This window comes from Desmodus rotundus, chromosome 4, assembly GCF_022682495.2.
Source record: "Desmodus rotundus isolate HL8 chromosome 4, HLdesRot8A.1, whole genome shotgun sequence".
NCBI classification, from domain to species: Eukaryota; Metazoa; Chordata; class Mammalia; order Chiroptera; family Phyllostomidae; genus Desmodus; species Desmodus rotundus.
Window position 1 is genome coordinate 150,992,790 of NC_071390.1, and position 26,300 is coordinate 151,019,089.

The 26,300-nt window shown below is 48.1% G+C and overlaps 1 protein-coding gene across 2 annotated transcripts in view; it reads left to right on the plus strand.

The window, feature by feature from the left end:
• Window positions 1-246: 246 nt before the first annotated feature.
• The window catches only part of USP46 (ubiquitin specific peptidase 46), a 53,618-nt gene continuing 27,564 nt past the window's right edge, over window positions 247-26,300 (plus strand). Inside the window, exons 1-3 of one of the 2 annotated variants that reach the window (XM_024573612.4) lie at window positions 247-381; window positions 22,618-22,698; window positions 25,232-25,445. In XM_024573612.4, coding sequence (XP_024429380.1) covers window positions 346-381; window positions 22,618-22,698; window positions 25,232-25,445 — 331 coding nt within the window. In that variant the 5' untranslated portion in view covers window positions 247-345. Of the gene's footprint in view, window positions 382-22,617; window positions 22,699-23,855; window positions 23,991-25,231; window positions 25,446-26,300 lie in introns of those variants that run through there. The other variant, XM_071221294.1, reaches the window with a different exon arrangement.

Here is a 26,300-nt window from a genome sequence, read left to right on the forward strand (position 1 = left end):
GGGCCGCAGCCGCGGCCGGGCGCACGGCGGGGGCGCGGGGCGCGGGGCGCGGGCAGCACGCGGCGCGCTCGGGCCGCCCTTCCTCTCCGCGCCGCCGGCCGCGGCCCTGGCTCCGCGGCTCCGCCAATCCCCGCCCTCCGCTCCCCCTCCCGCTCTCCCCGCCCTCCCCGCCTCCGCCTCCTCCTCCCGGCCTCCAGTCTCCCAGCCAAACTGAAAGCCGGACCCCAGGCCGCCTCCCGCCGCCTCCCCGCCGCCGCCCGGCCTCCCAGCGAGCGCTCCACCATGGACAGTCCTGTTTTCACCTTATAAAGATGGCGGTGCGGGATCGCTGCAACCTTTAGACTAATGACTGTCCGAAATATCGCCTCCATCTGTAATATGGTGAGTGGCCGCCGCGGCCGCCTCGGGGGTCGCGCCCGAGGCGCGGCGAGGCAAAGAAAGGGAAACCCGAGCCGCACGGTCGCCCGGCTGCAGGGTGGGGGCGGGGGCGGGGGGCGACGGGGTCCGCGCGGCGCAGCTGGAAGTTCCCGGCCGCAGGCTGGCTGGCGGGCCGCAGCCGGTGAAGCCTCTGGGGGAGGGGCCCCGAGCCCTCCGCCCGCCTCTCTGCCTCGGGACCTGGGAGCCCGCCCGCCAGTCCCCCCGGCCGCGCCGCGTGCCACCGCCCTCGGGTTGCAGTGCAAGCGTCCTGGGGAGGCCGAACCTGGGCGTCCCGGGGGAGGGGGGTTAAGGGAGAAGCTGGGAGTGGGGGGCACCCATACTGTCCTTGCGGTGGAAGCAGCCCTGCCCGTCTATCTCCCTGACCGCCCTCATCTCATTTTGAGTTCACTCCTTAAACTGTATGTAAAATTCACTTTGCAAAGGCAATCGGTGTATCTGCAGACATTCGAAATGTCATAAAGCTGTTAAAAAAAAGTGCAAAATCGTGCTTGGAGAAGTAAACTTCACCTGGTTTGAGAAAGCACAGTAATTTGTTTTAGATGCCTCAGTTTCCCTATCTGTGAAGGAGGGACAAGGTTACATGCAGTAACATTTGAAGGCCCATGGGTGGTGGGGCTGGCCGTGGGAGTGGAGGAGGTCTGCAGGGCTATCCTGCCTGATGCATTGTAGACCCAGTGCAGGCTGGTGGGCGTGGCGTGGACACAGCGAGGGGACATCACTAGGCTCTGATTCTGATGGGGACTGCTGGTTCCATGGTGTGGTGGTGACTTTAACTTGGGTTTCTCCCATTGCTTTTCCTTGCTTTTCAGTGTCTGCAGGAGCAGGTTCTACCCTTGGGTCCTCAGGGTGCACCCTGCTCGCATCCTGCTGGCTTGTCAGAGCCTTCGCTTGCAGTTTGCCCCCGGGAGTAAGACATTGCCCTCCTGTGTAGGGTGAGAGAGTGTGTGCTTTGCCTACGTTCTCCAGGGTCCTCCCTCCCCCTCCCCATCAAAGCTCCCCTATCTCTAGTTGGAACACGTGCTCTTTTAATGCCAGTTTGGGGAAAATCTGCCTTATAGCTAATCGTACAGGCCTCTAAAGGGAATCTGAGGAGGCTTGATTAAGAAAGCCTGGAGGAAAGGTGATCCGGCTGCCCTTCCCCCATCACACAGCCTTTTAAATCTTCTGTCCCACATTTTGTTGCAAGATTAACACATGGCAAAGGAGCATTAAGGAGCCATGTGTTAGCGCAGGGGTGGAATTGAGACCCGCTGGTGCTGGCTTCAGCTTTCAGCTCTGTTGGATGTGGTCACAAATGCTGGGGCTTCCCAGAGTGATTTGGCACAGGACCGTCTAGATGGAGTGGGTGGCTCCTGGAGCCTATCAGTTTCCTCTCTCTTCCTTCCCCACGCAGACACGGGTCTCCTGCTCCTTTCTGTCAAGTGGCATTAGTGTCACTTGGTGCAGTGAAAAGGTGATGCCTTTCTGCCGGGTTTCACTCAACCTAAGATCAGCTCCTGAAAGGACCTTTGAAACCAGAGCCGCTTGAGTACTATTCTTTCGTTCCTGCTGGGGTGGCCTCAGGCTTATAGGTAGGTCAGTGAGAGGCAGCCCAGCCTTTGGTAGGATTCCTGTCCTGCTTGTGTGTGGTGACACCTCTCTACTAAAGCAGCTTGGAAGTTTGAGAGCCAGTGTATCCCAAGAGGAAGCCAGCTTCCAGCTTTTGTTTTGTTTTGTGCTTTGTTTTCGTGTTTTCCCCTTGGTGCAGTGGGGGCTTCTGGGCATGCCAGGTCAGGATGGCACTTCCTGTTTCCAGGAAAACCCAGCCAGGGAGGCCAGCTGCAGGGAGGGCAGGAGAGGAGAGGGCTGGTGCTGTGTCTGGGGAGTTGACAACCTCATGTGGAGTCTTTAAAAAGGTACCACATTTAGGATCGTCACCCAGGTGAGATGAGGAACAATACTTTGTAAGTAGGGCATTTTATGTCCCTATTTGGACACTGTGTTTCGCGAGCAAGCCACTCTGAAGTTAGACTTCCTGAGTTCAAGTCCTGGACCTAACACATACTAGCTTTTTGTCTTTGAACGGGTTGCATGCGCTCTGTCTTTCCTTATCTACAAAAATGGGATGATAGTGGTCCCCACCTCCTAGGACTGTATTAAGTGAGCTGCGAGGCCTAGTACATGGCAGGTACTCGCTGAGTGTTAGCTGTTATCAATATCCCCTAGTGTCACCTTCAGTTGTTTAAAGGACAGTGGAGATTGGTGTGCCTTCTCGGAGCTGATGGCAGCAGCCACTAATACGCACAACTCACGTGTTCATTTATGTAAACCAAGCCGATGGGCAGTAGACGAAGTCTGGGATGGGAATCCTTCACCCCGCCCCTTATCAAAGGCCACTGAGGTCACCCCTGTCCCTCCCAGTCTCACTTCCCACACAAGAAGGCTTGGTGATGAGGAGACTGCTGTCATCAGGCGTAAATTATCATTGGACTTCTCTTTAGATTCTTCACACAATGATGAATTGTTTGCAGGTAGGTCTTCTGAGGGTCTCTCCTCATTGTTCAGCTTCTCTCTGGGGCTCTTAGTGATCCTTCCTTCTCCTAACTCCAGCTGGTCTTACCTGGCTCGAGTAGTTGTCATAACAGCAGGTGGTGATTGCTTTTTTTTTTTTTTTTTTTTTTTTAATTCAAGTCATTTGGCATATTGTAAACATGCGGATGGGTGTGTGTCCAGAAAGGTGTTAAACGACATCATCCTTCTAGGTAGCACTTGGACAAACCAAGACCTGGTATTGACAGTGGACTTGTTTTGTCCACCAGACCAGAAAGGACCCAGCAGAGCAGAATCAAAACTTGTAGCAAATCCTTCATGTGATTGAGAAATTAACCCTTCCCCCCGCCCCCAAACTACTTGTGCCAATTTTAGATACAGGGGACTTGGAAAATATTTACATTCCTCCACCGGTTCCATTCCCCACGGAAGTTTTGTTGTCTATTGATAATGTAAGGCTAGTTCCCATTTGTCTTCATTTTGCATCGTGTGAATTCCTGCCGTGGTTCTCGATCAGCTTGCTTTGGGCTTGTCAGCTTAGCCACACAGCGTGTTTGTCTGGATCCCAGATACCAAAGCTCGTCTGGCTGGTGTGTTGTAATTTTTAAAGTGCACAGGCTGCCACCAGGAATGAGGAAATGTCCCTTGTTGATAATCCTCTGATTTTTGTCCGGACCAATGAATTTAACTTCCTTTGTATTTTTATGGCCGTACAAGTGGAAGGTTTTTGGTTTTGGTTAAGTTTCTGTTTGAAGAGCTTAAGGAATTTTCTAAAGAGAAAGGATTTGTCAGGAGAAACCAAATGTGCCCTCTAGAAATGTGACTTGGACTAATGCAAATTGGTCGAAACCATCTAATCTTAATTTGACTTGTCAGTAGTTCTGTGAGATGCACTGTGGAGGAGGTGCCATGTGCCGTACGGGTTACACTTGCGTTGCATAAATGGCCGTGTGCTGAGGGTCTGCTGTGTCAGTGGTGGCATGTGCTATGTGCAGGTGCTAGAGAAATGAAGGAGGTGGACCCCTGTCTCCCAGGAGCTCAGCAGTTTCTTATCTCGTGGGCAGAGCATTGATAAAGATGAAAATTTCAGTGTAGTGTGATGACACCCGCACAGATAAAGGTTGAAGAAGCCTGGCTGGGTAGCTCAGTTGGGTAGAGCATCGTCCGCATAGGCCAAGGTTGCGGGTGCCATCCCCAGTCAGGGCAGGTACAAGAGTCAACCAATGAATGCATGAATAAGTGGAAGCACAAACCAGTGTTTCTCTCTCCCCCGCTCTCTAAAATCAAGAAATAAACATTTTAAAAAGTAGTTTAGGAAAAGAAAAGATTGAACCAACCCTCAGAAGCGATAAGTGGATGCACCGATGAACGCAGCAGGATGTTTCTTTAATACATTCGCCCTTGACCAAAGCTTGACTCTTTTTTTACACGAGGGCGGATTGTAGTCAGTGTAACTTTGAACTGGAATCTCTGCTATTGGATGTCTCTCCAGTTAAGCGTGAGTCTAATGGCGCCTTTGAAAAAGTTGTATTTCTTGGAAACTTAGTTTTTCTCAACTTACAAAAGTGATTTTTGTTGTTGTCAAAAGCTCCTTAGTGAGTAGTATTTCTTAGAGTCTTTGTACAAATGTACATCTCTTAATTGGTTAGTAACTACTTGTGTACCTAACTGCCTTGTTTTAAACTGTATTGAACTTACCAGATACTAGCATTTTAAAAATATTTTATTATTTATTTTCAGAGAGAGAGGAAAGGAAGGCGAAAGAGTGGGAGAGAAACATCAGTGTGTGGTTGCCTCTCATGCACCCCTTAATGGGGACCTGGCCTGCAACCCAAGCATGTGCCCTGACTGGGAATCGAACCAGTGACTCTGGTTCGCAGGCCTGCACTCAATCCACTGAGCCACACCAGCCAGGGCCAGATATTAGCATTTTAGGATCCATTGAACAACGCTAGGATGTTATTGGACATTATTGTGAATGTCAGATTTGAATTCTTTTAAAGAAATGACTCACCTTGATATAAAGGGAAAGTAAAATTAGGAAAAATTTGAAACAAAGCTGGAGGATTTTTACAGAGATGACTTTATTTTGATAAGTCAGTTATCTGAGGCACATTTTTTGTGAGAATTGTTGGAAAAAGTTTTTTAAAATATTAAAAATAAGTAAATACATAATTTGGCAGAAGAGGTAACTTGCCTCTTCCTCTGTTAACCTATGCTTCCCCTTCTCAGAGATAGCAGGAGACTGTAATTTGGGTTTAATGTATCAGCGGGAAGTTGTTACAGTCACATGTGAGGTCTACTCTGATAGTGGTCAGTTTTCTGAAATTGTTGGGTGGGGTGGGTTAATGTTTAAAGAAAAATTCTGTTGTGGCCTCTGGGGTTTAGTGTAGGTATTTGTGTACGGTCAGGTCGTAACAGTCAAGTCTATGCAGTTTTGTTTTTTCTTGGAATCCTAAGGTGAAAACAAAATTGAATGCCAGTATTTAGTTAGAATCAAAGATTGTCATGCCATTTACTGGATATCAACTTGATGTGTTCTTGTTCATCTATACAATAAAGCCCTTTTATTTTTTTACTAATATGTAACTTTGGTATATTGGGGTTGTAATTGAAAGTAATTTTCAATTTTGATTGTCTTAGCAATTAAGAGAAAATTTTCTCATTCATATGTGTCTTTTTCCCCCAGCCTGGTCTGGCTAACTAATTTGAATAAGCTGAGGTTTTAGATGGTGTTTAATTCCGTGGTATCATCAGAAAGGCATCTCTTGGTGGTTTTACCTCTAACCTACCCATGGACCAGCCAGATGCAGACAGACAGACAGGGCTGTGAAAGGCGGTGTCTTTTAATCTCGTTAACTCATCTGGTCTAAATATTTTAATGCAACTTCATATAAAATTTTTCAGTTGTGGTGAAACCAAGTGCCTGTCTAAGGGCTTGAAAAGCCTTGCTGATATTTTAAGAGAAAGGGTCACCCAAAAATGAACCAGCACAGACTTCCTTGAGGCGAATAAGTTGTATATTAGCAACCAGCCTCAGCACTAAACATTTTGGAATGTTTGTTTTGGTATGTGCTGCTTAGGGCTTTGGGGATGTCCTAAGTCCTCTGCATGGAGTGTTATCATGGTTCCGAGGCTGATTATTTCCTGTATGGAGCGTGTGTGTGGGAAACCCTATTAATGTTCCCAAAGCTTCACGTTCCTCTTGTAGGTCCAGCCTTCCTCCTGCTCATCAAGTTCTGATGTCACTTTTAGAATCTGCAAATGCTTTAGAGTAGCTCAGACTTGGGGCTCTTTTTCTGGGTGCTGGTAAGTATCAGGCATACCGAAAAATGTGGAGAATAATAGAGTGAGCACCCCTGAACCTCCCTCCCCATGAAGAAGTAAAACATGACAAATACAAATACAAATGAACCTTTTTCTGCCTCTTTCCCCTTCCCTTCAGTGACCACTGTTCTGAATTTGGTATTTATTATGTGTTTTTATGTGGTTACTAGATATGTATGTGTTCATAAACCAGATAGAGTAATGTTTTCTCATGGTTTAAACATGCTGTGTGATACTGAACTTCTCAGTTTGCTTTTGTGTAAATTACAATTTTAAGGTTTTTCCATTAAGATGCATGTAATTCTAGGTTGTTTTACCTGCTGTATAATATCCCATTTCATGAATATGCTGCAATATGTTTATTCTTTTTACCATTGATCAGCACTTGGGTTTACAGGTTTTTTGCGTGTGTCCTTTTAGAGTGATGAACGGTTTTGAACTTGTCTCCCTGCACATGTGTTTAAAGTTTCCCTGTGGTCTCTACCCAAAAGGGGAAGTGCTGGGTCAAAGGAAGTGGGCATCTTCGACCCTAACGTCTTGCCAGATTGATGCAAAGCAGTTGTGCCAGTTTGCATTCCATCCAGCAGCGTTCGGGAGTTCCAGTTGCTCCACAGGCTTCCAGACAGCTAACGTCGTCAGAATAGAGGTTTTGCCGGTGTGGTGGGTGTGAAATGATATCGTCATGGCTTAAAATTTGCCCTTTACTATTTACTAGTGAGGCTGAACATCTTTTTGTGTGTTCATTGTGCTGGGTTGTTTCTAATCGAGACTTTGGAGCAGTTTTCCAGGGCTCGTAAGTCAGGATTACAGAGGTGGTTTTGTGCGAAAATAGGGAAAAGGACAGTGAAGGGGAAAGACCAAAAAAAAGTAAAAAAAAGAAATAGGGGAGGAACAGAAGATACAGGTTGAGGGAATGATGATAAGATGAAACAAGTGAATCCTTGTAGCAAAAAGACTGTAGACTAGAAGATTTCTGGAGTATTGAGAGTATTCCGGATTCATTACTGTGCTGGCCAGGCCTCTCTGGCCTTGGGGAGTTTTCCTGTTTACCCAGTTGCTTTTTGAAGTCTTTGTAGAAAGACAATGTGAAATTATGTTCTTCCTACAACATACTGCTGTGTCTTTCAGGTCAGGTACACTGCAGGAAACCAGCTGTTGGCAGGGTCTGCTTACAGGTACTTGTGGAATCACTATCCAGATACTTAGAACACATTCCCTCCACTTTATTTTGATTATCAGAGTGTGACATGTGTCATCTTATTGAACACAGACACGTATAGTAAAAATATGACTGGCGGTACCTTTAAAAATATCTCATACTTCACTGGTTCTTTGGTGCGCCCAAGAACTGTGCGCACGCATGCATTCTCTTATTAAAACTTCTGACTCTGGGTTTCTAGCCGCAGAGGTTTTGATTCGTTGGAATCTGCATTTTAAAATAAGTATTTCCTCCTTCTCCCCTCTCCTCAATCTGTTACAGGTGAGCTGATGTCCATATTTTGAGAAATAGTGCTTTCCTTGGGTAATCTAACCTTGACCTCCTGCAAAATATTGCTTATAGAAACTATCTGCCATGTGAAAGTTTTTAAAAATTATGTAAAAATTTTAAGATAGTAATTTAACTTCAAGAACAATAGATCGTTACTATTCTGTAGATATATTTTTGGTATGACATAGCCAGGTTTTTACTACTTTATGCTCCTAGAACAGGGATTCCCAGCCCTGGCTGTGTATCAATCACATCACATGAGCAGCTTTCAAAAGACATTTTAAAAAAATTGCAAAATATGAACACCCAAAAGAGTATGGAGAGAAGAATGTATTTTAATATGTTTATACCCAAATACCCACCCTTCAGAGTTAGCGTGTGTTAAAATTTAGTCATACTTGGTTAAGATTTTTTTTAAGATAAAAAACCTTTAAAAAAACCCTCTAATCACTTCTTTTTCTTCTCCCTTCCTCCCAGAACTAGGCATTTTTCCGACCCTGGGGTGGTGTTTACTGTGCATGTCTTTATTCTTTATATTTATGAATCCATGAGCAGTATATCAACGTTTGCGTGTGCAAATATGTAGCCTTTTGCAGCTTTTTTTACTCAACAATTATATTTGAGATTATGTGGACATGTAATAATAGTTCTGGTTTGTTCATTCAAACGGCTTGATAACCGTATTCTTTGACTTAAGGACGGTTCGCTTATTCATTACCTTATTTAGGGATAATTGGACAGTTTCCATACGTTCTCTTCGAGAACGGTGCCACAGTGAATGTTCCCGTTTCCGTCTTCTCTGCACATGTGCACATTTCTGCAGGACACACAGCCCTGGAGGCGGAAGTGCTGTTTTCAGGCTGTGCCCTCTGCAGTTCTATTAGGTATTGTCAAGTTGCTCTCCCAAGGGGTCGTGCACTGTTTGGAGCTCTTTTGATAGGAAGCTTCTAGGGCACAGGTGGCAAACACAAGACCCGAGGGCTGAATCCAGTATTCCGTCATTTTATCCGGCCCAGCACCTTGTTTCTACCTGGTAGCAATGCCGAGCTCCTTGCCCCTAGTTAAGGAGTACCGTATTTTTCAGACTATATGATGCAGTGGACCATAAGACGCACCTAGGTTTTAGAGGAGGAAAATAGGGAAAAAAAATTTGAAGCAAAAAATGTGGTCCTGCTCCTCCTGGCTCCTGTGACCCAGCTCCACTGCTGCCCCCCCTCCCGCCCCCCAGCGAGCCAGATAAGTACATTTGGACTATAAGGCGCACCCCCGCTTTTCCTCCCAAATTTGGGGGGGTTACATCTTATAGTATGGAAAATACGGTAGTTACATTTATACAGTCCTAAAATTACATTCGGCCCTTTGAAGGCAACCGTGAGGCTGATGTGGCCCCCGGTGAAAATGAGGTTGACACCCCTGCTCTAGGGCCTCAGTCCGAGTTTCTGACAGGACGAAGGTACAGGTGTGGGTTGCTCGGGGGTGGACTTTAGACACGCGCATTGTTTTCAATTGCTGCAGCTTATTCTGATGCGCAGCCGAGGCTGAGAAACCACCACGTTAGACCGGCTGCCCCGTGAGGGCAGGGGCTGTGTTGACCTTGTTCGCTGTCGATTTCCCAGCATTCAGCACGGTGCCTGGCACACGCGGGGTGGGTGCCCAGGGAATACTTCTCGGATGAGTGAGTGCAGAGGTGCAGCTTGCAGAGTGGAAGACTTGCCCTGCAGGTAAGCAGTGCTCCTAAAAGCCTGCAGCCACAGCCATGGCCCGGGGACCTTGTCAGAATGCAGACCCTGGCTCAGTAGGTCTGGAGTGAGGTTTTGCCTTCCTAGCAACCTCTCTGGTGACCAGATGCTCCTGGGTTTGCGGAGCACATTTACAGCAGCACAGCCCTAGGACAAAAAGGAAAACGGTTTCTGTCTTCCATGGGGCCCTAGAAAGGAGGACTTGGGGATTTGGAGTTTCAGAGCGTGATAAATCTCAAGTCTGTTTCCTCATCCCTTTACAACACAAAAAGGTAGAGGATGAAATACCTTCCTCACAGCTTCTCTGGGGGAATCAGAGGAGATCCTGCCTTCTGAAGCGTTTGGTGAGCTGAGGTGCCCTCACGCATGTTACTTTTCACAATTATTCTCATTCTTTCTGAGACATGATCTTTTCCTTCAGTTTGCTCAGCACAGAGCCGGGGGGATTCTGCCTTCGTTTGACCTGCTGTGCATGTGCAGTGGCCTTTTGGGGTGGAGTGGGGGGGGGAGGACGCCGAGCAAGAGCAGAGGCAACATTCACCAGATGGTGTGGTTCTGACCTTGGTGCTGGTGCAGTGGGAGGTCCCTTCTTCCTGTGTCTGTGGTGTGGGGAGGAGCCGGGCAAGAGAGGGGCCCCCAGCTCTCTCCCAGTGGGCTCTGCACTGGAGCGGGTCACACAGCACAGCAAGGAGATACTCTGATTCATTCTCCACGTCAGACCTGAAAGTGAGAGTGGGGAGCTCCACATAATGATTGGGGGCTCACTGATCTGCTCTTGGTGTGATCTGAGCTATTCTGGGCAAACCGGGATCAACCCAGGTTAAGCCAGTACAGGACACCGCCTTTTCAATGTGGGGCTTCGTTCAGGGGACCTTGGTGACTGGGGTGCTGTCTCACCCATCTGAGAGAGGCAGTGTGGTGTGGAGCGAGGAGGGCAGATGAAAACAAAATAAATAAAATAAAGTGTCATTCAGAGCTAGTGTGTATTGTATGCTGGGACACCTTTTATTCCCAAGCCTCTTCGTCTGAAGAAACACTATGCAAATGGATCCTGTTCCTTAGACCAGTGATTCTCCAGTGACATTTTGTTATCTTCCTGGTTTACGTTGTATCTGTGAACCACCTGAACTTAGTTCTTCAGTAATTTTCTGAAGTGAACTCTGTTCACTTTTTATTAATTTGACCTCATTCTGTGCTAAGAAATCTGCGAGGTAATGGATTGGACAAGCTGATTCTCTGTTTTTGAAATACGTATCAAAAACATAATTATTTAAAAACATTCATCCTTGTGCTCCCTAAGATTATTCACCTCCTCCCGCCCTCGCATTCTGGAGCTGAGGAGGCACTAGCTCAGGTAAGAGGTTCTTCATGGCGGTCCGAAGAACTGGAGGAGCCCTGCGAAGCCTGTTTGCAGGTTACGGGCTGGTGAGCATCCTCGGGAGGCAGGTTGGCATGTGGGTGAGATCTGCTGGTTGGTTGTGAGAGTGGCCCTACTTACCCGCTCAGAGACTCTGCTTCTCGTCCGCAATGTCCCAGTGATGAGAGAACTTACCTCCCCAGGGCCTGGCAGGACTGAAGTCAAATCGTTTATGTCTGATGCTTACCTCAGTACCCGGCCATTTTATTACTCTTTTATTCTAGGGCTCCCCTTTTTCCCGCCCACAAAAGAATCCAAATGACGTAGTTGGAAAGAACTTCATCCCGAGTTCCAGTCCTGACCTTGACACTTGGTGGCTTTCAGGAGGGCAGGTGACTCAGGTCTCTCTGGGCCTGTCAGATGTTAAGAACTGTTCCTGCTGGTGAGCAGTGCTGGGATGAGCAAGCGTGTTGTGATCTGGCTTCCAATCAAAGACAAGATCAGGGAGGGAAAGTGCTCAGAGGGACAAAAGGAGGAAGAAGCTGTGATTTCCGACTGAGATGTCTCGGAAGACGCAGCGCTGGTGGTGGGTGGCAGAGCTTTGTATTCATCAGCCGGGATGCAGTGTTTTTCCTTTCCCAAAGAATGCGGCACATCACATAGTAGATTTTTAGTCGTCTAATAAGCGTAAGACATATCCTTTTGTTTTATTTGATTTATACAGTTAGGTATTGCTGAGAAATATACAAAGAAGCTAAGCTCTGTTTCTTTCTCTTTATTCTTTATTTTTCAGTTACAGTTTACATTCAGTATTATTTTGTATTAGTTTCAGCTGTGTAGCATAGTGGTTAGACAAGCATGTACTTACAAAGTGGTCCCCTCAATATCCCAGTACCCCCTGGCGCCACACACAGTTATCCCAATGTTATTGACTCTGTGCCCTCTGCTGTACTGCACGTCCCTGGGACCGTGCGTGACCACCAATTTGTACTTCCTGATCCCTTCACCTTTTTCTCCCAGTCCCCCAATGCCCCCCGCCCCACAGCTGCCAATCTTTTGTCTGTGTCTGTGAGTCTGTGTCAGTTTCCTTTGCTTGCTTGTTTGTGAGTGTTCTTTAGATTCCACATGTAAGTTAAATCATATGGTATTTGTCTTTCTCTGGCAGACTCATTTTACTTAGGACAATACCCTCTAGGTCCATCCACACTGTCGCACGTGTTTCATTTTTTTAAATAAAAATTTAAAGTTTTTGAAAAGGCCATACGAGTTCACATGGTAAGAAATTTAAAAGTGTACAAAAGGATGCATGTTGAAAATGTGCCCACCATCCATTCTTGTCTCTGGCATCAGTCGTATCTGTAGTGCCCTCCGCTTGCGTTCAGAGGTGTCTTCCACCTATACGAGCACATTTGTTTGTATTTCCCTTTTAGTTTTGAAAACACAAATACTGCTTACAGCTCGTACTGATCTGTCGGGATCTGCCTCTTGGTTTTGGTGTCGTGGAGGTGGGTCTGCGTTGGCATGTGAAGAGCCGCCTCCTTTTTTATGGCTGCAGAATATTCAGTTGCTTCAATGTATTGAATTCCCTTAACCAGCCCCCAGCTAATGGCACAAGGGGAGTTTCCCGTCCTTGGTTTTTATAAACAAGGCTGCAGGGGACATCTTTGTCCGTACGTCATTTCACGTATGTGGGAGCATGTCTGTTGGCCACCTCCCTAGAAATGGATTTCCATTTGTAACTCTAGTGGGTTTCGCCAAATTGCCCCGACTCTTGTTGCCCATAGACTTGGCAAAACACTGCGCTGTCCAAAAACCTTTTGCTCTTTGCCAGTTGGGGGGAAAATGGTGTCTTAGTGTATTTTTAGCTTGCATTTCTCTTCCTAGGAGTGAGTTCGAGCAGCTATTCACACGTGTAAGAAAAGCAGCTCCATTTCATTTAACTACTTTGCTGTTGGCAATTATTTTCCAAGTCTGTAGGGAAGGACCGATTTTATTTTTATTTTCAATCTGTTGTAGCCTGATATTTCTGTAAACTACAATAAAAAAGCATTATGAGCAAAGTGGAATACAACCCCCAAAGATACATAAAACACAAACCCCGATTTTTTTATTACTAAACTCGGTAGATAGAAAATTACTCATTCATTATACATGTTTTTAGTTTCTGGACTTAGCTCGCGGTGGAGTGTTAACACTGAGGAATGTTGCTCTGAAGAACTGGCTCCATCTCTTTTCCCCATTGCCACCCTGTTCAGGGACGGGAGCAGAGCACAGCGTTCTGTGTTGTATGTCTCACCAGCAGTGCACGACAGGGTGCTTTCCTTAGATGGGAGTAAACGCTCTCTGCTGGCACAGCACTGCCGCGGAGGGCAGGGATGCCACCGCTGCGCACTCAGGAGGTTCTCCCGCGCTCTGCGGCAGGGATGCTGGTGTCCTGGTTTTTCACTGATGAAGACCTTGAACTTGAGTGAGAGCAAGAGGGGTTTGGGAGGAACCCTCAAAATCACCCTATTAGGCAACTTTGCAGAGTTGGCCTCTGGGACTCGGGGTGTTGCCAGGAGCCCATGCCACCCATGCTGTGTTTCCGGGAAGTGATGGGAAGGGACCCAAAGGCAAGGGGGTGCCATGGCGGCTTCGCAGAACCCTGGGTTGGGAATGAGGTCCTTGCTTGTAGTTCACACCAAGTTCAGTGACCAGCCGTGAATATTTCCTCTTCCTCCACATTCAGCTGGAAGACAGACACAGGCCCTGTGCTGTTTGTCCTGCTTTTAGGTGGAAATTGTTATCTTTGCACAGTGAATATTTCCTCTTCCTCCACGTTCAGCTGGAAGACAGACACAGGCCCTGTGCTGTTTGTCCTGCTTTTAGGTGGAAATTGTTATCTTTGCACAGGAGCTTCGTTATGCTGCCTCTGGGCGCGTGGAGAGCCATTTTACAAGCCAGAGTCTAGCTGCTCTGTACTGTCCCTTCTTGGTGACTCGGGATCACCATGTGCCCCAGGGTCATCTTTCTTCAGTAGCAGATGTTTTTGCTTCTACGTTAGGATCGTTAAATGAAGTCATGTTGAGGCCTTTTTCAGAGTTATTTTCCCCCAGCCAATGTCCTATCAGCCATGGAAATGACATGCTATCGTGGTGCAGAGTGAAAATGCTCCTTAACTGCCTCCTTGTGGGTGCCTGGGTCCCCGGGAAAGATGGAAAAGGAGCGGAAGGCAGGTGAGCGCCGTGGAAGCAGGAGATGGGCTGTCGTATAGTGGTAGTGAGAGTGCGGCCCACAGCTGACCTCTGCCTCATACTCACACTTGACCTTGGCAAGTGACTTACCCTGGACTAACCTTCTTTCCCTCATCTGTGAGCCGGGGATAGTGACTCCCAGTCAGTAACTTACCTGGAGGGAACGTGTCACTCAGTGTCGCTCAGTGGGACCGGGCAACGCGTCTGCGGTCTGAGCGGGACAGGCGTTCATAGCCACTCTGAGTGTGGCGCTCCTGGCGGCGAGCTAACGGGGTGCCAGCCAGCAGCCCAGGAGGACATGCTCGAGACAGCCCTGGCTTTCTGCCCAGCCCCTGCATCTGCAGCTAAGGAACTACTAAAAATATGAATGAAAAGATCATCTTCCCTGGCTTGTGGTCAGGAGCTCAGACTCTGGGACAGAATGGCCTGCATTTGAGACCTGGCTCTGCCTTTATAGACTGAGGGGGATCTGGCAGGTCCCCTCCATTTCCTCACGAATAGAATGGGGATAATAGGTATAATCGGCCTTGGGTTTGCGGGCAAGATTAAATAAATATGTAGACGGTGAAGGTCTCTTGAACAAGTAGCACATACTACTTACCCTTCCCATTCCCCAAGTTCGTTCAGTCGGCACATTTATCGAAGTGCCTGTTATTTGCCAGGTGCGCTGCTGGGCCCTGGCGCACCATAGGGTGGGAGCCCTGTGCTCATCAAGCTTTTGGTCTCGTGTGGGGTCGGCAAGCTTTTTACTACACGGTTAGATTGTGACTATTTTAGGCTTTGGGGGCCATCATATCTCTGTGGCAGCTACTCCTACTACGGTGCTGTGAAAGTAGCTACGGTAAGTAGATGGACGGTAGTGGTCGTGTTCGAATAACTCTTGACACACAGAGACAGTTGGTGGGCCCCATTCGGCCCCCGGACTGCCAGTGGGAAGACAGGTGTTAAATACTCACAAATAAGTGTGTTGTTACCAATTGTGATAAATGCCATGACGCTGCCTATAGGATTCTGTGAGAGGGAAGGGCAAGGAAGGCAGCTTGGAAGAAATGACACGGAAGCCAACTGAGGAGGAGGAGGAGGAGGGAGCCAAAGGAGACGGGGAGGGAAGCGGGGCGCACTCTGCGGGGCCTGGCCGCACTAGTTCTGCTCCCGGAGGCTCAGCATTGTGGTCAGCATGTCTGTCTTTTACAGGTATTTTACAGCTCTGCGGATAAAAACAGAGTGGTAGTTTTTCCCGATACAATGTATTCCAGTTCTCTCCCGCCCCTCCCCCGCAGCAATCCCGACACTGAGAGAGGAGCCGCGGTAATGCATTAACACATTTCCTTGTGCACACTTCGGACAGACGGTTCCTTCCCCTCTGTCCCATTGTTTCTGTCATCCTCACCTGCACGGGGATTCAGGGGATTCAGGAGTCGGGGTGGGTGGATGGCACTTCATTCCATCGTTGGGCGGAGACGGGCTTTCTCTTTAGAACTCACTTGTACTTGTTGATGCCGTTTTCTCTTTGCCAACTTGCTGTGTGAATTTGGGTGAAGTCGCTTGCCCTCTCTGTCTCAGTTTTCTTATCTTTAAAATGGGGGGGCCGGGAATGGCATCCACCTCAGAGGGTTATTCTGAGGATGAACGTGAGTAAAACACACATCGATTCTGAGAGCAGAGACTGGACACAGTAAATGCTGTTTATGGATTATCTATCATTATTATTGCTAATCACATCTGGGAAACCAGTGTCCATCATTCCTCCTTAATCATCCTGCCTTCTGGCAAGTGGCTCCTGACTCACCCTGAGTCCCGTGGCTGGACCGATCCCTTCTTGCTTTACCTTCCCTGTAAGGTAGGAATGACCGTTTGTCACCAGAAGCCTGGGAATACGATTCCTTTTGAAAACTATGTGCTTTGAAAACCTAAATGATAAGTGAATATCCTTTGGAACATATATCTAAAAATGTGGTTTTAGCAGCAGTATTCGCCTTTCCTATCACATCTTTTACCTAATGACATTCTGTGTGTACTTAGAAATCCTTCCGTGTTATTTTTGTCCTTCCTTGTGTCCCTACTTTGTACAAACTTACAAGGGAGGCTGCCCTGCAGGGATGGTGGGGAAGTAGGCTGACTTCTCTGAGCCTTGGTTTTTTTCTTACGTGAACTGGTCCAGCGGGTCTCCAAGGACCCTTCCTGGTCTGTGTGTGGTTTGGGCTCCCCATGGGGTGACAGTGTTGCCCTTGGTGTTTAGAGGCCTCGCAGCGCCTTGTCTAATCATATCCTCCCCCTGGGCCAGGGTCTGTCTCCCTTTTTCGCTCCCGTGGAAGACATTCTAACATGTTTTTCTCATAAATTGCTTTTAAAATTACTTTTAAAAGAAAGGCCTTTCTATACCCATCTCGTGCATTTGTGAGTCATCCTTCCTGAGCTGTTGGCGATGTTTGTTTGGTGTTTTCGTAGGGCCCCTTGGCAGTCGCGGAATTGCTTTCAGAAGGGCTTTGAAGAGCCAACATTACCGTCTTCTTGTTGGAACTTGTCCCAGCCCAGATTCTATTTTTAATAAACTGCAGTGCATTGTTTTTCAAAGGTTACCGTAGTTTTTACTGATGGAAATAAGAACTCTCTATTTCCTATACCTCCAGGCCCTGTGATTTACTGCCGTAGATGAGTCTTCTGTTCAGCCTCTGGTCAGAGAACGGCTATTTTCAGTGCCTCCCCATTTGCCTTTTGCCGCCTAGTGCTGGGTGCCAGCTGTGGAAGTCCAGGCTCTTGGGTGTATAATGCGACTTACAATTTACATAGTGCTGATAACACTCCCTGTTTTGCTTGAATCTCTCTGCCACACTGAGCAGTAAGGAGGTAGTCTGGATATCAACCACCTCCCCTCTCAGCCAGGAAACTAAGGACGGGAGAGGAAGTGACTGAAATCAAAGGCAAACTCATTCCGGTGAGAGCAAGAAGTGGCCAGTCCAGCTCTGAGGTGTGTGCTAGAAGACAGAAAGCCCCTGGGTGACCTCCTCCTCTTTCAGCCCCTCCCCCGCCAGGCACCTGGTCTTCCGCGCTCACCTGTGCCCCGCAGACGTGGAGTGGCTGCCAGGCCCCAGGCAGGGCTCAGGGTCTGTAGACGGGATGAATGGCATTCCCGGTGTTGTCCCGAGCACGCTGGTACCTGCTAACGTGTTTCGACTTATCCCTGGCTCTTGGACAAGTGTTCCTAGCAGTACCTATAAAATCAACTTTACTTCTTAAAAATAGCTACATGATATTGCATCCTATGGATTACTGTAATTATTTAACCAGTTCAAGATATTTCTAATTTCTCTTCTGGTGCGGACTTCGCTGCAAGGACCATCTGTGGCCTTGACTGCTGGCAGTTCCCTCGATCTCCATTTTCCATTTCTAATTTTGCGGGTTGTGGCTGCTCAGGTGAAGACCCCCCCCCCCCCTCCCAGCTGCAAGGGAGCAAGCAAGGTGTAACTAGATTAGATTCTGGCTAATGAAATCGCCAGCAGAAGCGATAGGTACAGGCAAGGAGCATCCTTGAAAGTGGAGGAGCAGCATTTCCTGAGTTGCTTCTGGTCTGCCCCGCCCCTCAGAGGTTGTCAGCCGCAGGAGTGGAGTGGCCATCTGGGTTCCAGAGATAGAAGCTGACTCTTGAGGATGACGGAGCAACAAGATAAAAAGAGCCTGAGTCCCCAGCACTGCAGTGCCACCAAATCAGGCCTGTGCCACTTCCTCTTGAACATTTGCTTAAGAGAGAACTAAATTTCCATCTTGTTCGGGAACTCCTGAGGGCTCTTGAGATTACACTGGGCCTACCCAGATAATCCAGATAATCTCCCACATCAGGATCCTGGAGTTAATCAGACCTGCAGAGGCACAGGTTCCAGGGGCTCGGGGTGGGCTTTTGGGTGGGGGCTACGATTCTGTTTGCCACTGGGACTGCCCGAATCCAGGAGTGGTCAGTCAAGGATTCCCCTAGAAGGATGATGGGTGCAGGCAGGTGAGGGAGCGGGGAAGAGCCTTCAGGGGATGGGTGGGAGGGGACCTGAGGTCTGTGCGGAACAGAATAGAGGCCATTGTGACAGACCAAGTGCAGCGGCCAATGAGAGAAGTTGGAGACAGTGGTGAAAGTCACTGGAGGATTTTAAGGCAGACTGGTATTTAAAAAGAGCACTTTTGCTGCGGTTGGAGGTGGGTAAAGTGGAGGCTACCTAAGAAGCTATTGTAATTCAGATGAGAGAGGCTGGTGGCTGGGCCTCAGAGCTTGAAAGGAAGGGAATGGGTCTGAGAGATTTAAGGAGAGTGAGTCAATAGACAGTGTGATGGATGGGTGCCGAGTGCAGAGGGGAATGTCGGGCTCGACCCTGAGGTTTCTTGCCAGGAAGAAGTGGCATTGTCATTTACCAAATGGGGAAGCACCAGGAGCAGGTTCGATTTTGAGGAGAAGGAAAAGCGCGAGCTCTAGTTTGGGGCAGATTGGTTTTGACTGCCTGGGAGAAAAACAAGTGTGAATGTCAGTACTCGTCTGGTCCGAAAGAACTTAGAAGTGAGGTTTCAGGGCAGAGGGAAAGAGTTGGACATGGGTGGCTCGCAGCTGCTGATTGAAGCCATGGGGGTGGTTTATCGCCTGGACCCCAGAGAGAGGCCTGCAGAGAGGGAGGAGGGCCTCAGCGTGTGGGGATCGCCAACAGCTAAAGATGCCCCCCGGAGGCGGCAGTGTTCGGAGCTCATCAGGGGCAGAGCTAGGGCAGACTCCAGAAGGGGCTGTTCTCAGGGCAGATGTGGAGATGAGGAAGTGGAGACAAGTCTTGAAGAACAGTACGGAAAACTACAATCGTAGTATTAGTATCCTGCTGCTGCCATAACAAATTACCATTAACTCTGTCCCTTAAGCAATACAAAGTTACTACCTTACAGTTCTGGAGGTCAGACATCTGAATGGGTGAAGGTGGTGCAGGGCTGTGTTCTTCCTGTCTTCTTGCCTTTTAAATTCTAGAGGCTGCCTGGGTTCCTTGGCTCCTGGCTCCCTTTCTCCATCTTCAAGATCAGCAGAGGCGAGTTGAGCCCTTCACACACTGCATCTCCCTGATCTGTTGTTCTGCCTCTGCTCCCCACTTGTAAGAACGCTTGCGATGACATTGGTAATCCAGGACAATGCCCGCGTTTTAACGTCAGCGGGTTAGTAAACGCAGTCTACCTACAACCTACATTTCCCTTTGCCTTGGAAGGTAATGTGCTCACAAGTTCTGGGCGTGAGGACGTGGGCCTCTTTGGGAGACCGTTATTCTGCCTGTACACATATGTGCAAAGGTATAAACAGAGTAGTGCATTGAGTCCCACCTACCCACCACTGAGCTTCAAGGACACATTTTATTTCCATTTCACCATTGGATCATTGGAAACAAATCTTAGAAATCACCTGATTCATTTGTAAATGTTTCAGAACATTTACAAAAAAGATGGTAGTTTAAAGAGGCTTAGCTGTGGAGGAGAGGTGAGAAAGAGGGCAGGAACTGGGGGAGGTGCATGGGAGAGTATGTAGGTATTTTTAATAGGAGGCACACTCGAGCATGTTAAATTCTGATGGGACGGATTTAATAGTAGAGGAGAGGTTGGTCTTAGATGAGAGACCAACCTCTTTAGCATTAACAAGGGAGGCACATGGTTTTGAAGGTTTGGGATAGTGAAATGATGGGAGTTCTTCTCTGCTGGTTAAGAAAAACTTTCTTTTTCCTGTTGGGAGGCCAGTGAGAAGGGCAGAGGGAATGCCGAAGTTTTGAGGAGCTTGGGGAAAGTGGGGAATGGTCATTGTGAGTGGGGAATGAGAGCCCTGGAGAAACATTGTTGGAATGCGGGACATGTTGAGGGCTGCTTGAATTGGGTGAATTCGGTGAGCTTAGTAGTGTGACCTTCCCCCCCAGCATTGCACACCTGTCTGGGTATGTATTCGGAGAAGGTAGATAATTTGGTCCTTACTGGGTTTTTTTTGCCAGGTTGTATGACCAAGGACAGGTGGTAAGATGTTTATAAGAGCAATTGAAATCGTGATTCTGTGGACCCTAGGCTGAGTGAGAAATAGAGGACTAAGAGGTGTCGCGATGTAAGTAGCTGTGGTAGGAGGGCTTCAGGAAGGCAGCAGGCAGAGCTGAGCCCGAGTGGGTTTTAGGGGGTCACCAGATCCAGGGACTCAGGGAGTGGGCAGCCCAGGTGGAACAGAAGACAGTTGGATCTCAAGTTGCCGAGAGAGCAGGGTGTGAGACAGCTCCTCCCCGTGGTACTGAAACCACCCAGGAGGCTGGCAGGAGGTAGGATGTGAAGGTGCCTTCTGTGAATGGGGGTCAGCCACGGCGGAGAAGGGAAGGCGTCTGTGCCGCGCTGGCCGGCGCCGCCCGCAGACCGGCAGGCGTTTGGACAGGGCGTTTCTCTTCACACTGCCGCCTGGGTCCTGTCCCTCGTATGAGTCATCACCCCCTTCTCCAGCTCCCCCTCCAGTGGGAGAACATCAAGACAGATAGAAAACAGCAGACTCAATTTAATAATTCCCAAATAGCAAGAAGCACGGATTAGCTTGAATATGGCTAGCTCATAAAGAAAAACTTAATGAGACCTGTCTCCATGTGCTCTACTTGTGTGACTGACATTTCTTCTGGGCTCTGAGCCATGTGTACTGATGTTGCCTCAGAAACGGCTATGGGTGTGTTTAATATGCATTATTTACATTGATCTGTGGTTGAGATGTAGCTTTATGAAAATCTTTAGTGAGTTTTGTCTGTACCATAAAATCCTGCTGTATTGTGGGATATGTATTATTTTTAAAAACTCAGCCTTGTAGATGACGGTATTGTGAAGGCGATGGAAATCACACGTGTGCACACACCCAAAGAGGCAGTGAGACCACTGTGCACACAGCCGACTAGGGAATCAGAGGCGCAGATGCGGGCAGAGCAATGTCAGCGGGCGGAACGGAATGCGGACCTGGAAAACAAGACGTCACGATGAGGGATGGAATGTGCTCTTTCTGCTGTGCTTCTCTTCGCGTGGAGTTGGGTTATTTTGCATTTAATGGCGCTTATTGACATGTGACCATTTTGACTGGTTCTCAGCCCACGTTTTCACCATTTCTTCCTGTGACAGGAGATGCTAATTATATTAGCCCAGAATAAATAGCGGAAGCAGACTTTTTTTAAACAGTCTCTTTTTCTTTTTAAAATACCCATCTCCTAAAGCTTTGAGATCCTGGGAGCCGTGAGTCTCCCGTGATTCCAGGAGGACAGGAGGGGCTTGCAGGGCAGAGCCACAGTGCACGGGAGCCTGGTCCCACCCACCCCACACTCCTTACCTCCCCTGACCCAACTTTGGTCACGCTTCCTGACCCCAGCGGGCTCTTTCAGGCCCTGGGGAGGAGAGATAAGCAACGTGGTACTGCCGGTGCCTGCTGGCTCTTAGTTGGGCTCACGAGCTGGTTTAGTTTGATAGGATTGCTCTGCAGAGCATTTGGGTAAGATCTGGGGCTCCCAAGTCTGAGTCCCAGGTTCCAGTCCCACTTCTGCCACCGTGGGCCTTGGGCAGATTCTTCATGCTTCTGAGCCTCATGTTTCTGTCTGGGAAATGGGGGTCACATTAGTACTGACCTTGAAGGACTGTAGTGAGAATAAATAGCGCAGTCCCTGGCACGTGGTAGGACTTCCAGTTACTGTTATTTGTGTTGGAGCGGTTCACACGGCTTACCAATTTGATGCAGTTGGGAACTGTTAGGTTTTAAATTGTGTTTCTCCATTATTCACAATATTCCTTGGACACGTCACAGTCTCAGTAAGGTCTTCTCCGACCACCCTACTTAAAGCTGCATCTATCCACCTTCTTACGCCCCCTCCACCATATCTCTCCTTCCCCCCGTACTCCCTGTCCTCATTTCCCGCTGTATTTTTCTCCACTGTGCATATCACCTTCTCTCCAGTGTGCGTGCGTTTCCTGTCTTTGCCACTAAACTGGGAACTCCGTGGGAGCAGGCGGCGTGTCCGCTTTACTCGCTGTTGTATCCCAAGAGCCTAGAGTGGTGCCTGGCACATAGTAGGGGTGTGATAAATCTCTATCGGAATGAAGAAAGTGACTTCCAAAGTGACGGTAGGATTCTGTACACTGCCGACACAATTTAATAATTCCCAAACAGCAAAAAGCATGGATTAGCTTGCTGCCGCCACTCTCTGAGCTTAGAACGTTCTGGGCTTCAGAAGCTCTTGATGTTAGGTCGCTCATTTGCCTGCGTCAAACCTCCTGTCCCAGCAGAAGATAAATGAAGCCAGGGAGAAGCCTGGGGATGATTGAGTTGGATGAGGAGAGGACTTCCGGCTGGGTTACTTCTGGCACCTTCTCTTTCAGCACGGACATTACCAACAGCCCCAAAGGCCGGGGCGCCCAGGGGCGGTGCTCTTTCTCCCAGGTGGCCTCTCGGTATCATTTTACTTCCTCGTCTGCTCTACATGCCGCAGAACTTTTGTTATTTTTCTCTTTCAGGGCACCAATGCCTCTGCTCTGGAAAAAGACATTGGTCCAGAGCAGTTTCCAATCAATGAACACTACTTCGGATTGGTCAACGTAAGTATTTTTAAAATGTATTATTTTTATCAAACACTTTAAAGTACTTGAAGCAACTCCACTGCCACTTTCATCAGCAATTTTTAGATAATTGTTCATGCTCTTCAGTTACTAGAAGTGGCAAATGTCAGGGAGGGCGGAATTTGGTCCAGTTTTTGAAAGGGTGAGTTGTCTCAGAAGGAAGGGTTTCATTACTCCAACATTGGATCAGGTTCTTATTTTTTTCCCACCTGTATTTTAAAGGATTTCCTTTGTACACATAACTTTCAGAGGGGATTTTATTAACCTCTGTAGCCAAATCTGCTGTTACATGTTCTCCTTTTACCCTCTGTATAAATAAAGACTCCTCAAGTCTTTGTTTCAGCCCGCATCAGTGCAGTCAGAGTTGTAAAAGTGTGTCCAGCTCACCACCAGCAACTGTGTAAGGATGCAACTCGGTGTTGGTGCCTGGAGCAGGGGCGGCGTGTGGGGGCCCGGTTATCTCAGAACCCTGGGCCCATCGTACCCGAGCTCAGCAGAGCTCCCTTCTGCACGGGCAGACTCACCAGGCTCCGCTTCCTGGGTGAGTTGGTCATGACCACGTAGGAAGGCAGTGTCACCCCCGGCCTTCGGGAGCCTTCTCCCTCGCCGATCCTTTCTCTCTGAGGTGGAGCTTTCAGTGACATCAAGCACTAACTCATAAGCACTTCATTTTCTGGAACAAGTGCTTTCAGCTGAGTCAGTCAGTGCCCTGGTGTGATAGGTTGCAGTTTCCACTGGGGAGGCCGGAAGGATTCTCTGCAAGTGGATGCTGCCTATGATATAATGGAGAGAATAGTACAGACCTACGTCTGAGTGCTGTCTGTGCTTCTCACCAGCTGTGTGACCTTGGGCAAGTCACGTGACCTCTCTGAGCCTCCTTTCCCCCATCTGCACCTCCTGGCCTATAGAGAAGGGTCAATCAGAGCTGCCACTGAAGACCTTGAGGCTGAGGTCCAGTGCAGGCACTGGGTAAACGTTAGTTTCTTTTTTTCCCCAGGAGTTGCCCGCTGGATCAAGACCAAGCGCTGTTGAAGGGTATTTGGGTAAAGGCAAGACACTGTGTAGCAGAGAAAAGAGTGAAAGAAGGAAGGCTGCCGTGCCGGAAGATAGGGCGTTGTGCTGGCGAAATACCGACCCCTAACGTTAATGCACATTTTGTTCAGCCATTGCGCACAGGCCTCTGCCTAAGCGCTATGAAGATAGTTGTCCAAGGTGTGGGGACTCTGCCCTGGCTAAGGAGCGGACAAATGCAGACTTTGGGGGGAAAAGAAGTAAGGCCGCTTCCTAGCTTGTGGGAGCATTGTGAGACCTAACTTTATTTTTAGCTTTATGTTCACTTCGAATGGTAATTCATGAAAACTCCGACTTTTCTTTAAAAAGAGGTCTGTCTCCTGTTACATAATTGTGTCCAGCCAGATGAAAACGTGAAAAAACAGGAAGTGTTCTATCTTAGCGCACCTTAGAAATGTCACAGGGAGTGTGGCGGAGCTCCAGTCTGGGTCCTGGGTGAGCCGCTCATAGGCCACCACCAACTGGAGAAGAGGAGCCTGTTCTATTTTAATCTTTCACAGCACTTCGATATCAGTGATGCTAATCTCGTTATTTCCTTCCTGTTCTTTCTTTCCATGTGGGGCAGGAATTCTGAAACGATAGTCCCCACTCTGTTCTTCCAGAGCTGGGTTTCCAATCAGTAAGAAAACCCGTGAGGGGGTGACTCTTTCCCCTTCAGTCATCATCGCAGTGTCTGGCATCTGGCAGCACAAAATGTCCCTGTGCGGGTCCTCGTCTGATTGTAGGGTCCTGGCACCCGGGGCGTTGCCTTGCCGTCTGGGCAGAAGCAAGGCCAGAAGCAAGGCCAGAAGCAAGGCCGAGGGTGGCAAGGGAGCTGCGAGGGAGGGAGGGAGGCAGCGGGGGCACAGCTGAAGGAGGCCTCTCCTCCGCCCTGTGGCTCTGGAGGAATCCATGAGGAGACGTGGTCCGAAGCCCATGGGCAGGGACGCTGGGACCCCGAAGGAGAAAAACTAAAACAAACCCTGGTTCCGTGAAGGCTCTTTCATCTGAGCAAGTGGTATTCCTGGTCCCTGGATTTCTTTTTGATCTGGATTTTTATTTTTGCCTGTGGGGAGTTTGGATGTGTTGCTGTGTGGTGTCTTTTATTTAGCCAGTTGCTTTTCTGGGTCTCCGGATTATGTCATGTATTTCTCTTCTTTATTTTTTTTTAAGCACCAGAAGGTCTCATTAGATTTTTTTTTTTAATTTATATTTTATCCAGGCAGAGTACTTATTATCATTTTAGAGATGCTGGTGGGCTAGAGAGGCAGGAGGCTGGCGTAAACTTGTATTCATGGCACTGTTGACCAGCTAGTCACCCGTGTGTCCCTGGTGGGCAGGACCCCAGTACAGGGACATCCAGGCCGGTTGATGGAGGCCGGCCTACTCACTCTCCCCACCTGGGCCAGCGGTGGCCGGTGCCCAGATCGTGACTTGAAGCATCCCTGTCGTCCTTTGGCAGTTCGGGAACACGTGCTACTGTAACTCCGTGCTTCAGGCCTTGTACTTCTGCCGGCCGTTCCGGGAGAATGTGCTGGCATACAAGGCCCAGCAGAAAAAGAAGGAAAACCTGTTGACGTGCCTGGCAGACCTTTTCCACAGCATCGCCACGCAGAAGAAGAAGGTCGGTGTGATCCCACCAAAGAAGTTCATTTCAAGGCTGAGGAAGGAGAATGGTGAGTAGTGTGGAGGTGAATGTGTTGAAGGGTCTGAAATAAGGAGAATCGACAGTTCTGTATCCTCAGAATGAACCCTTCCCCCCCCCGCCCCCCGGCCCAGGGAAAATAGGATGGCCAACTGCTCAAATATATTTATTTAAAGAAAAGATATTTCTCTTTTTCCACTTCACATACATAAAACAAAACTGGATAAAAAATATGCTTAAAAAATTCAGACTTGTCATCTCCGTTTGGAGTGGTCTTTTTATTTGCTTCACAGTTAGAAGGCATGTTTTTCCTGGGTAGACCACCGTAAGGGAAAATTGCCCGAGGCAGCCTTCCAAGCGAGCCACTCACTGGAAGAAATAGGTGGATGCAGTAATCGAATAAAATAGTGCTATTTTAGGAACTCGTCGTAAGTGATTAAAGTAAATGCATATTATCTAATCAGAGCCTCTATTTTAAAAATAATACCTCTGATTTTTATTTGCCTAAGAGAATTGAAAGATATTAAATTGATAACCTTTATATGATAAAAATGTCTGACTATCACCTGATGTTTTTTTCTTTTCATATCTTTTTTTGGGGTGGGGACAGTGGTGGCAGAGACTAGGTATTCCAGAGGTTTTGCATTGGTAATTTTTGTAACTAGAAAAATATTTGATGTTTGTGTTTATCCTAGATTTCAGCCTTACTCCCCCCGATTCGCAGTTAATCAGATGTTTGTTTTCTAAAGTCTCATTTAATTTGATTGCTGTCTTTTAAAATTGTGGTAATTTATACAGACCAGAATAAAAATAATCTGAGAAGGAGGCAGAGCACTCCCGAGTCTCGTGGTGAACGTGATTAATAATGCGGCCTCACAGCTGCATT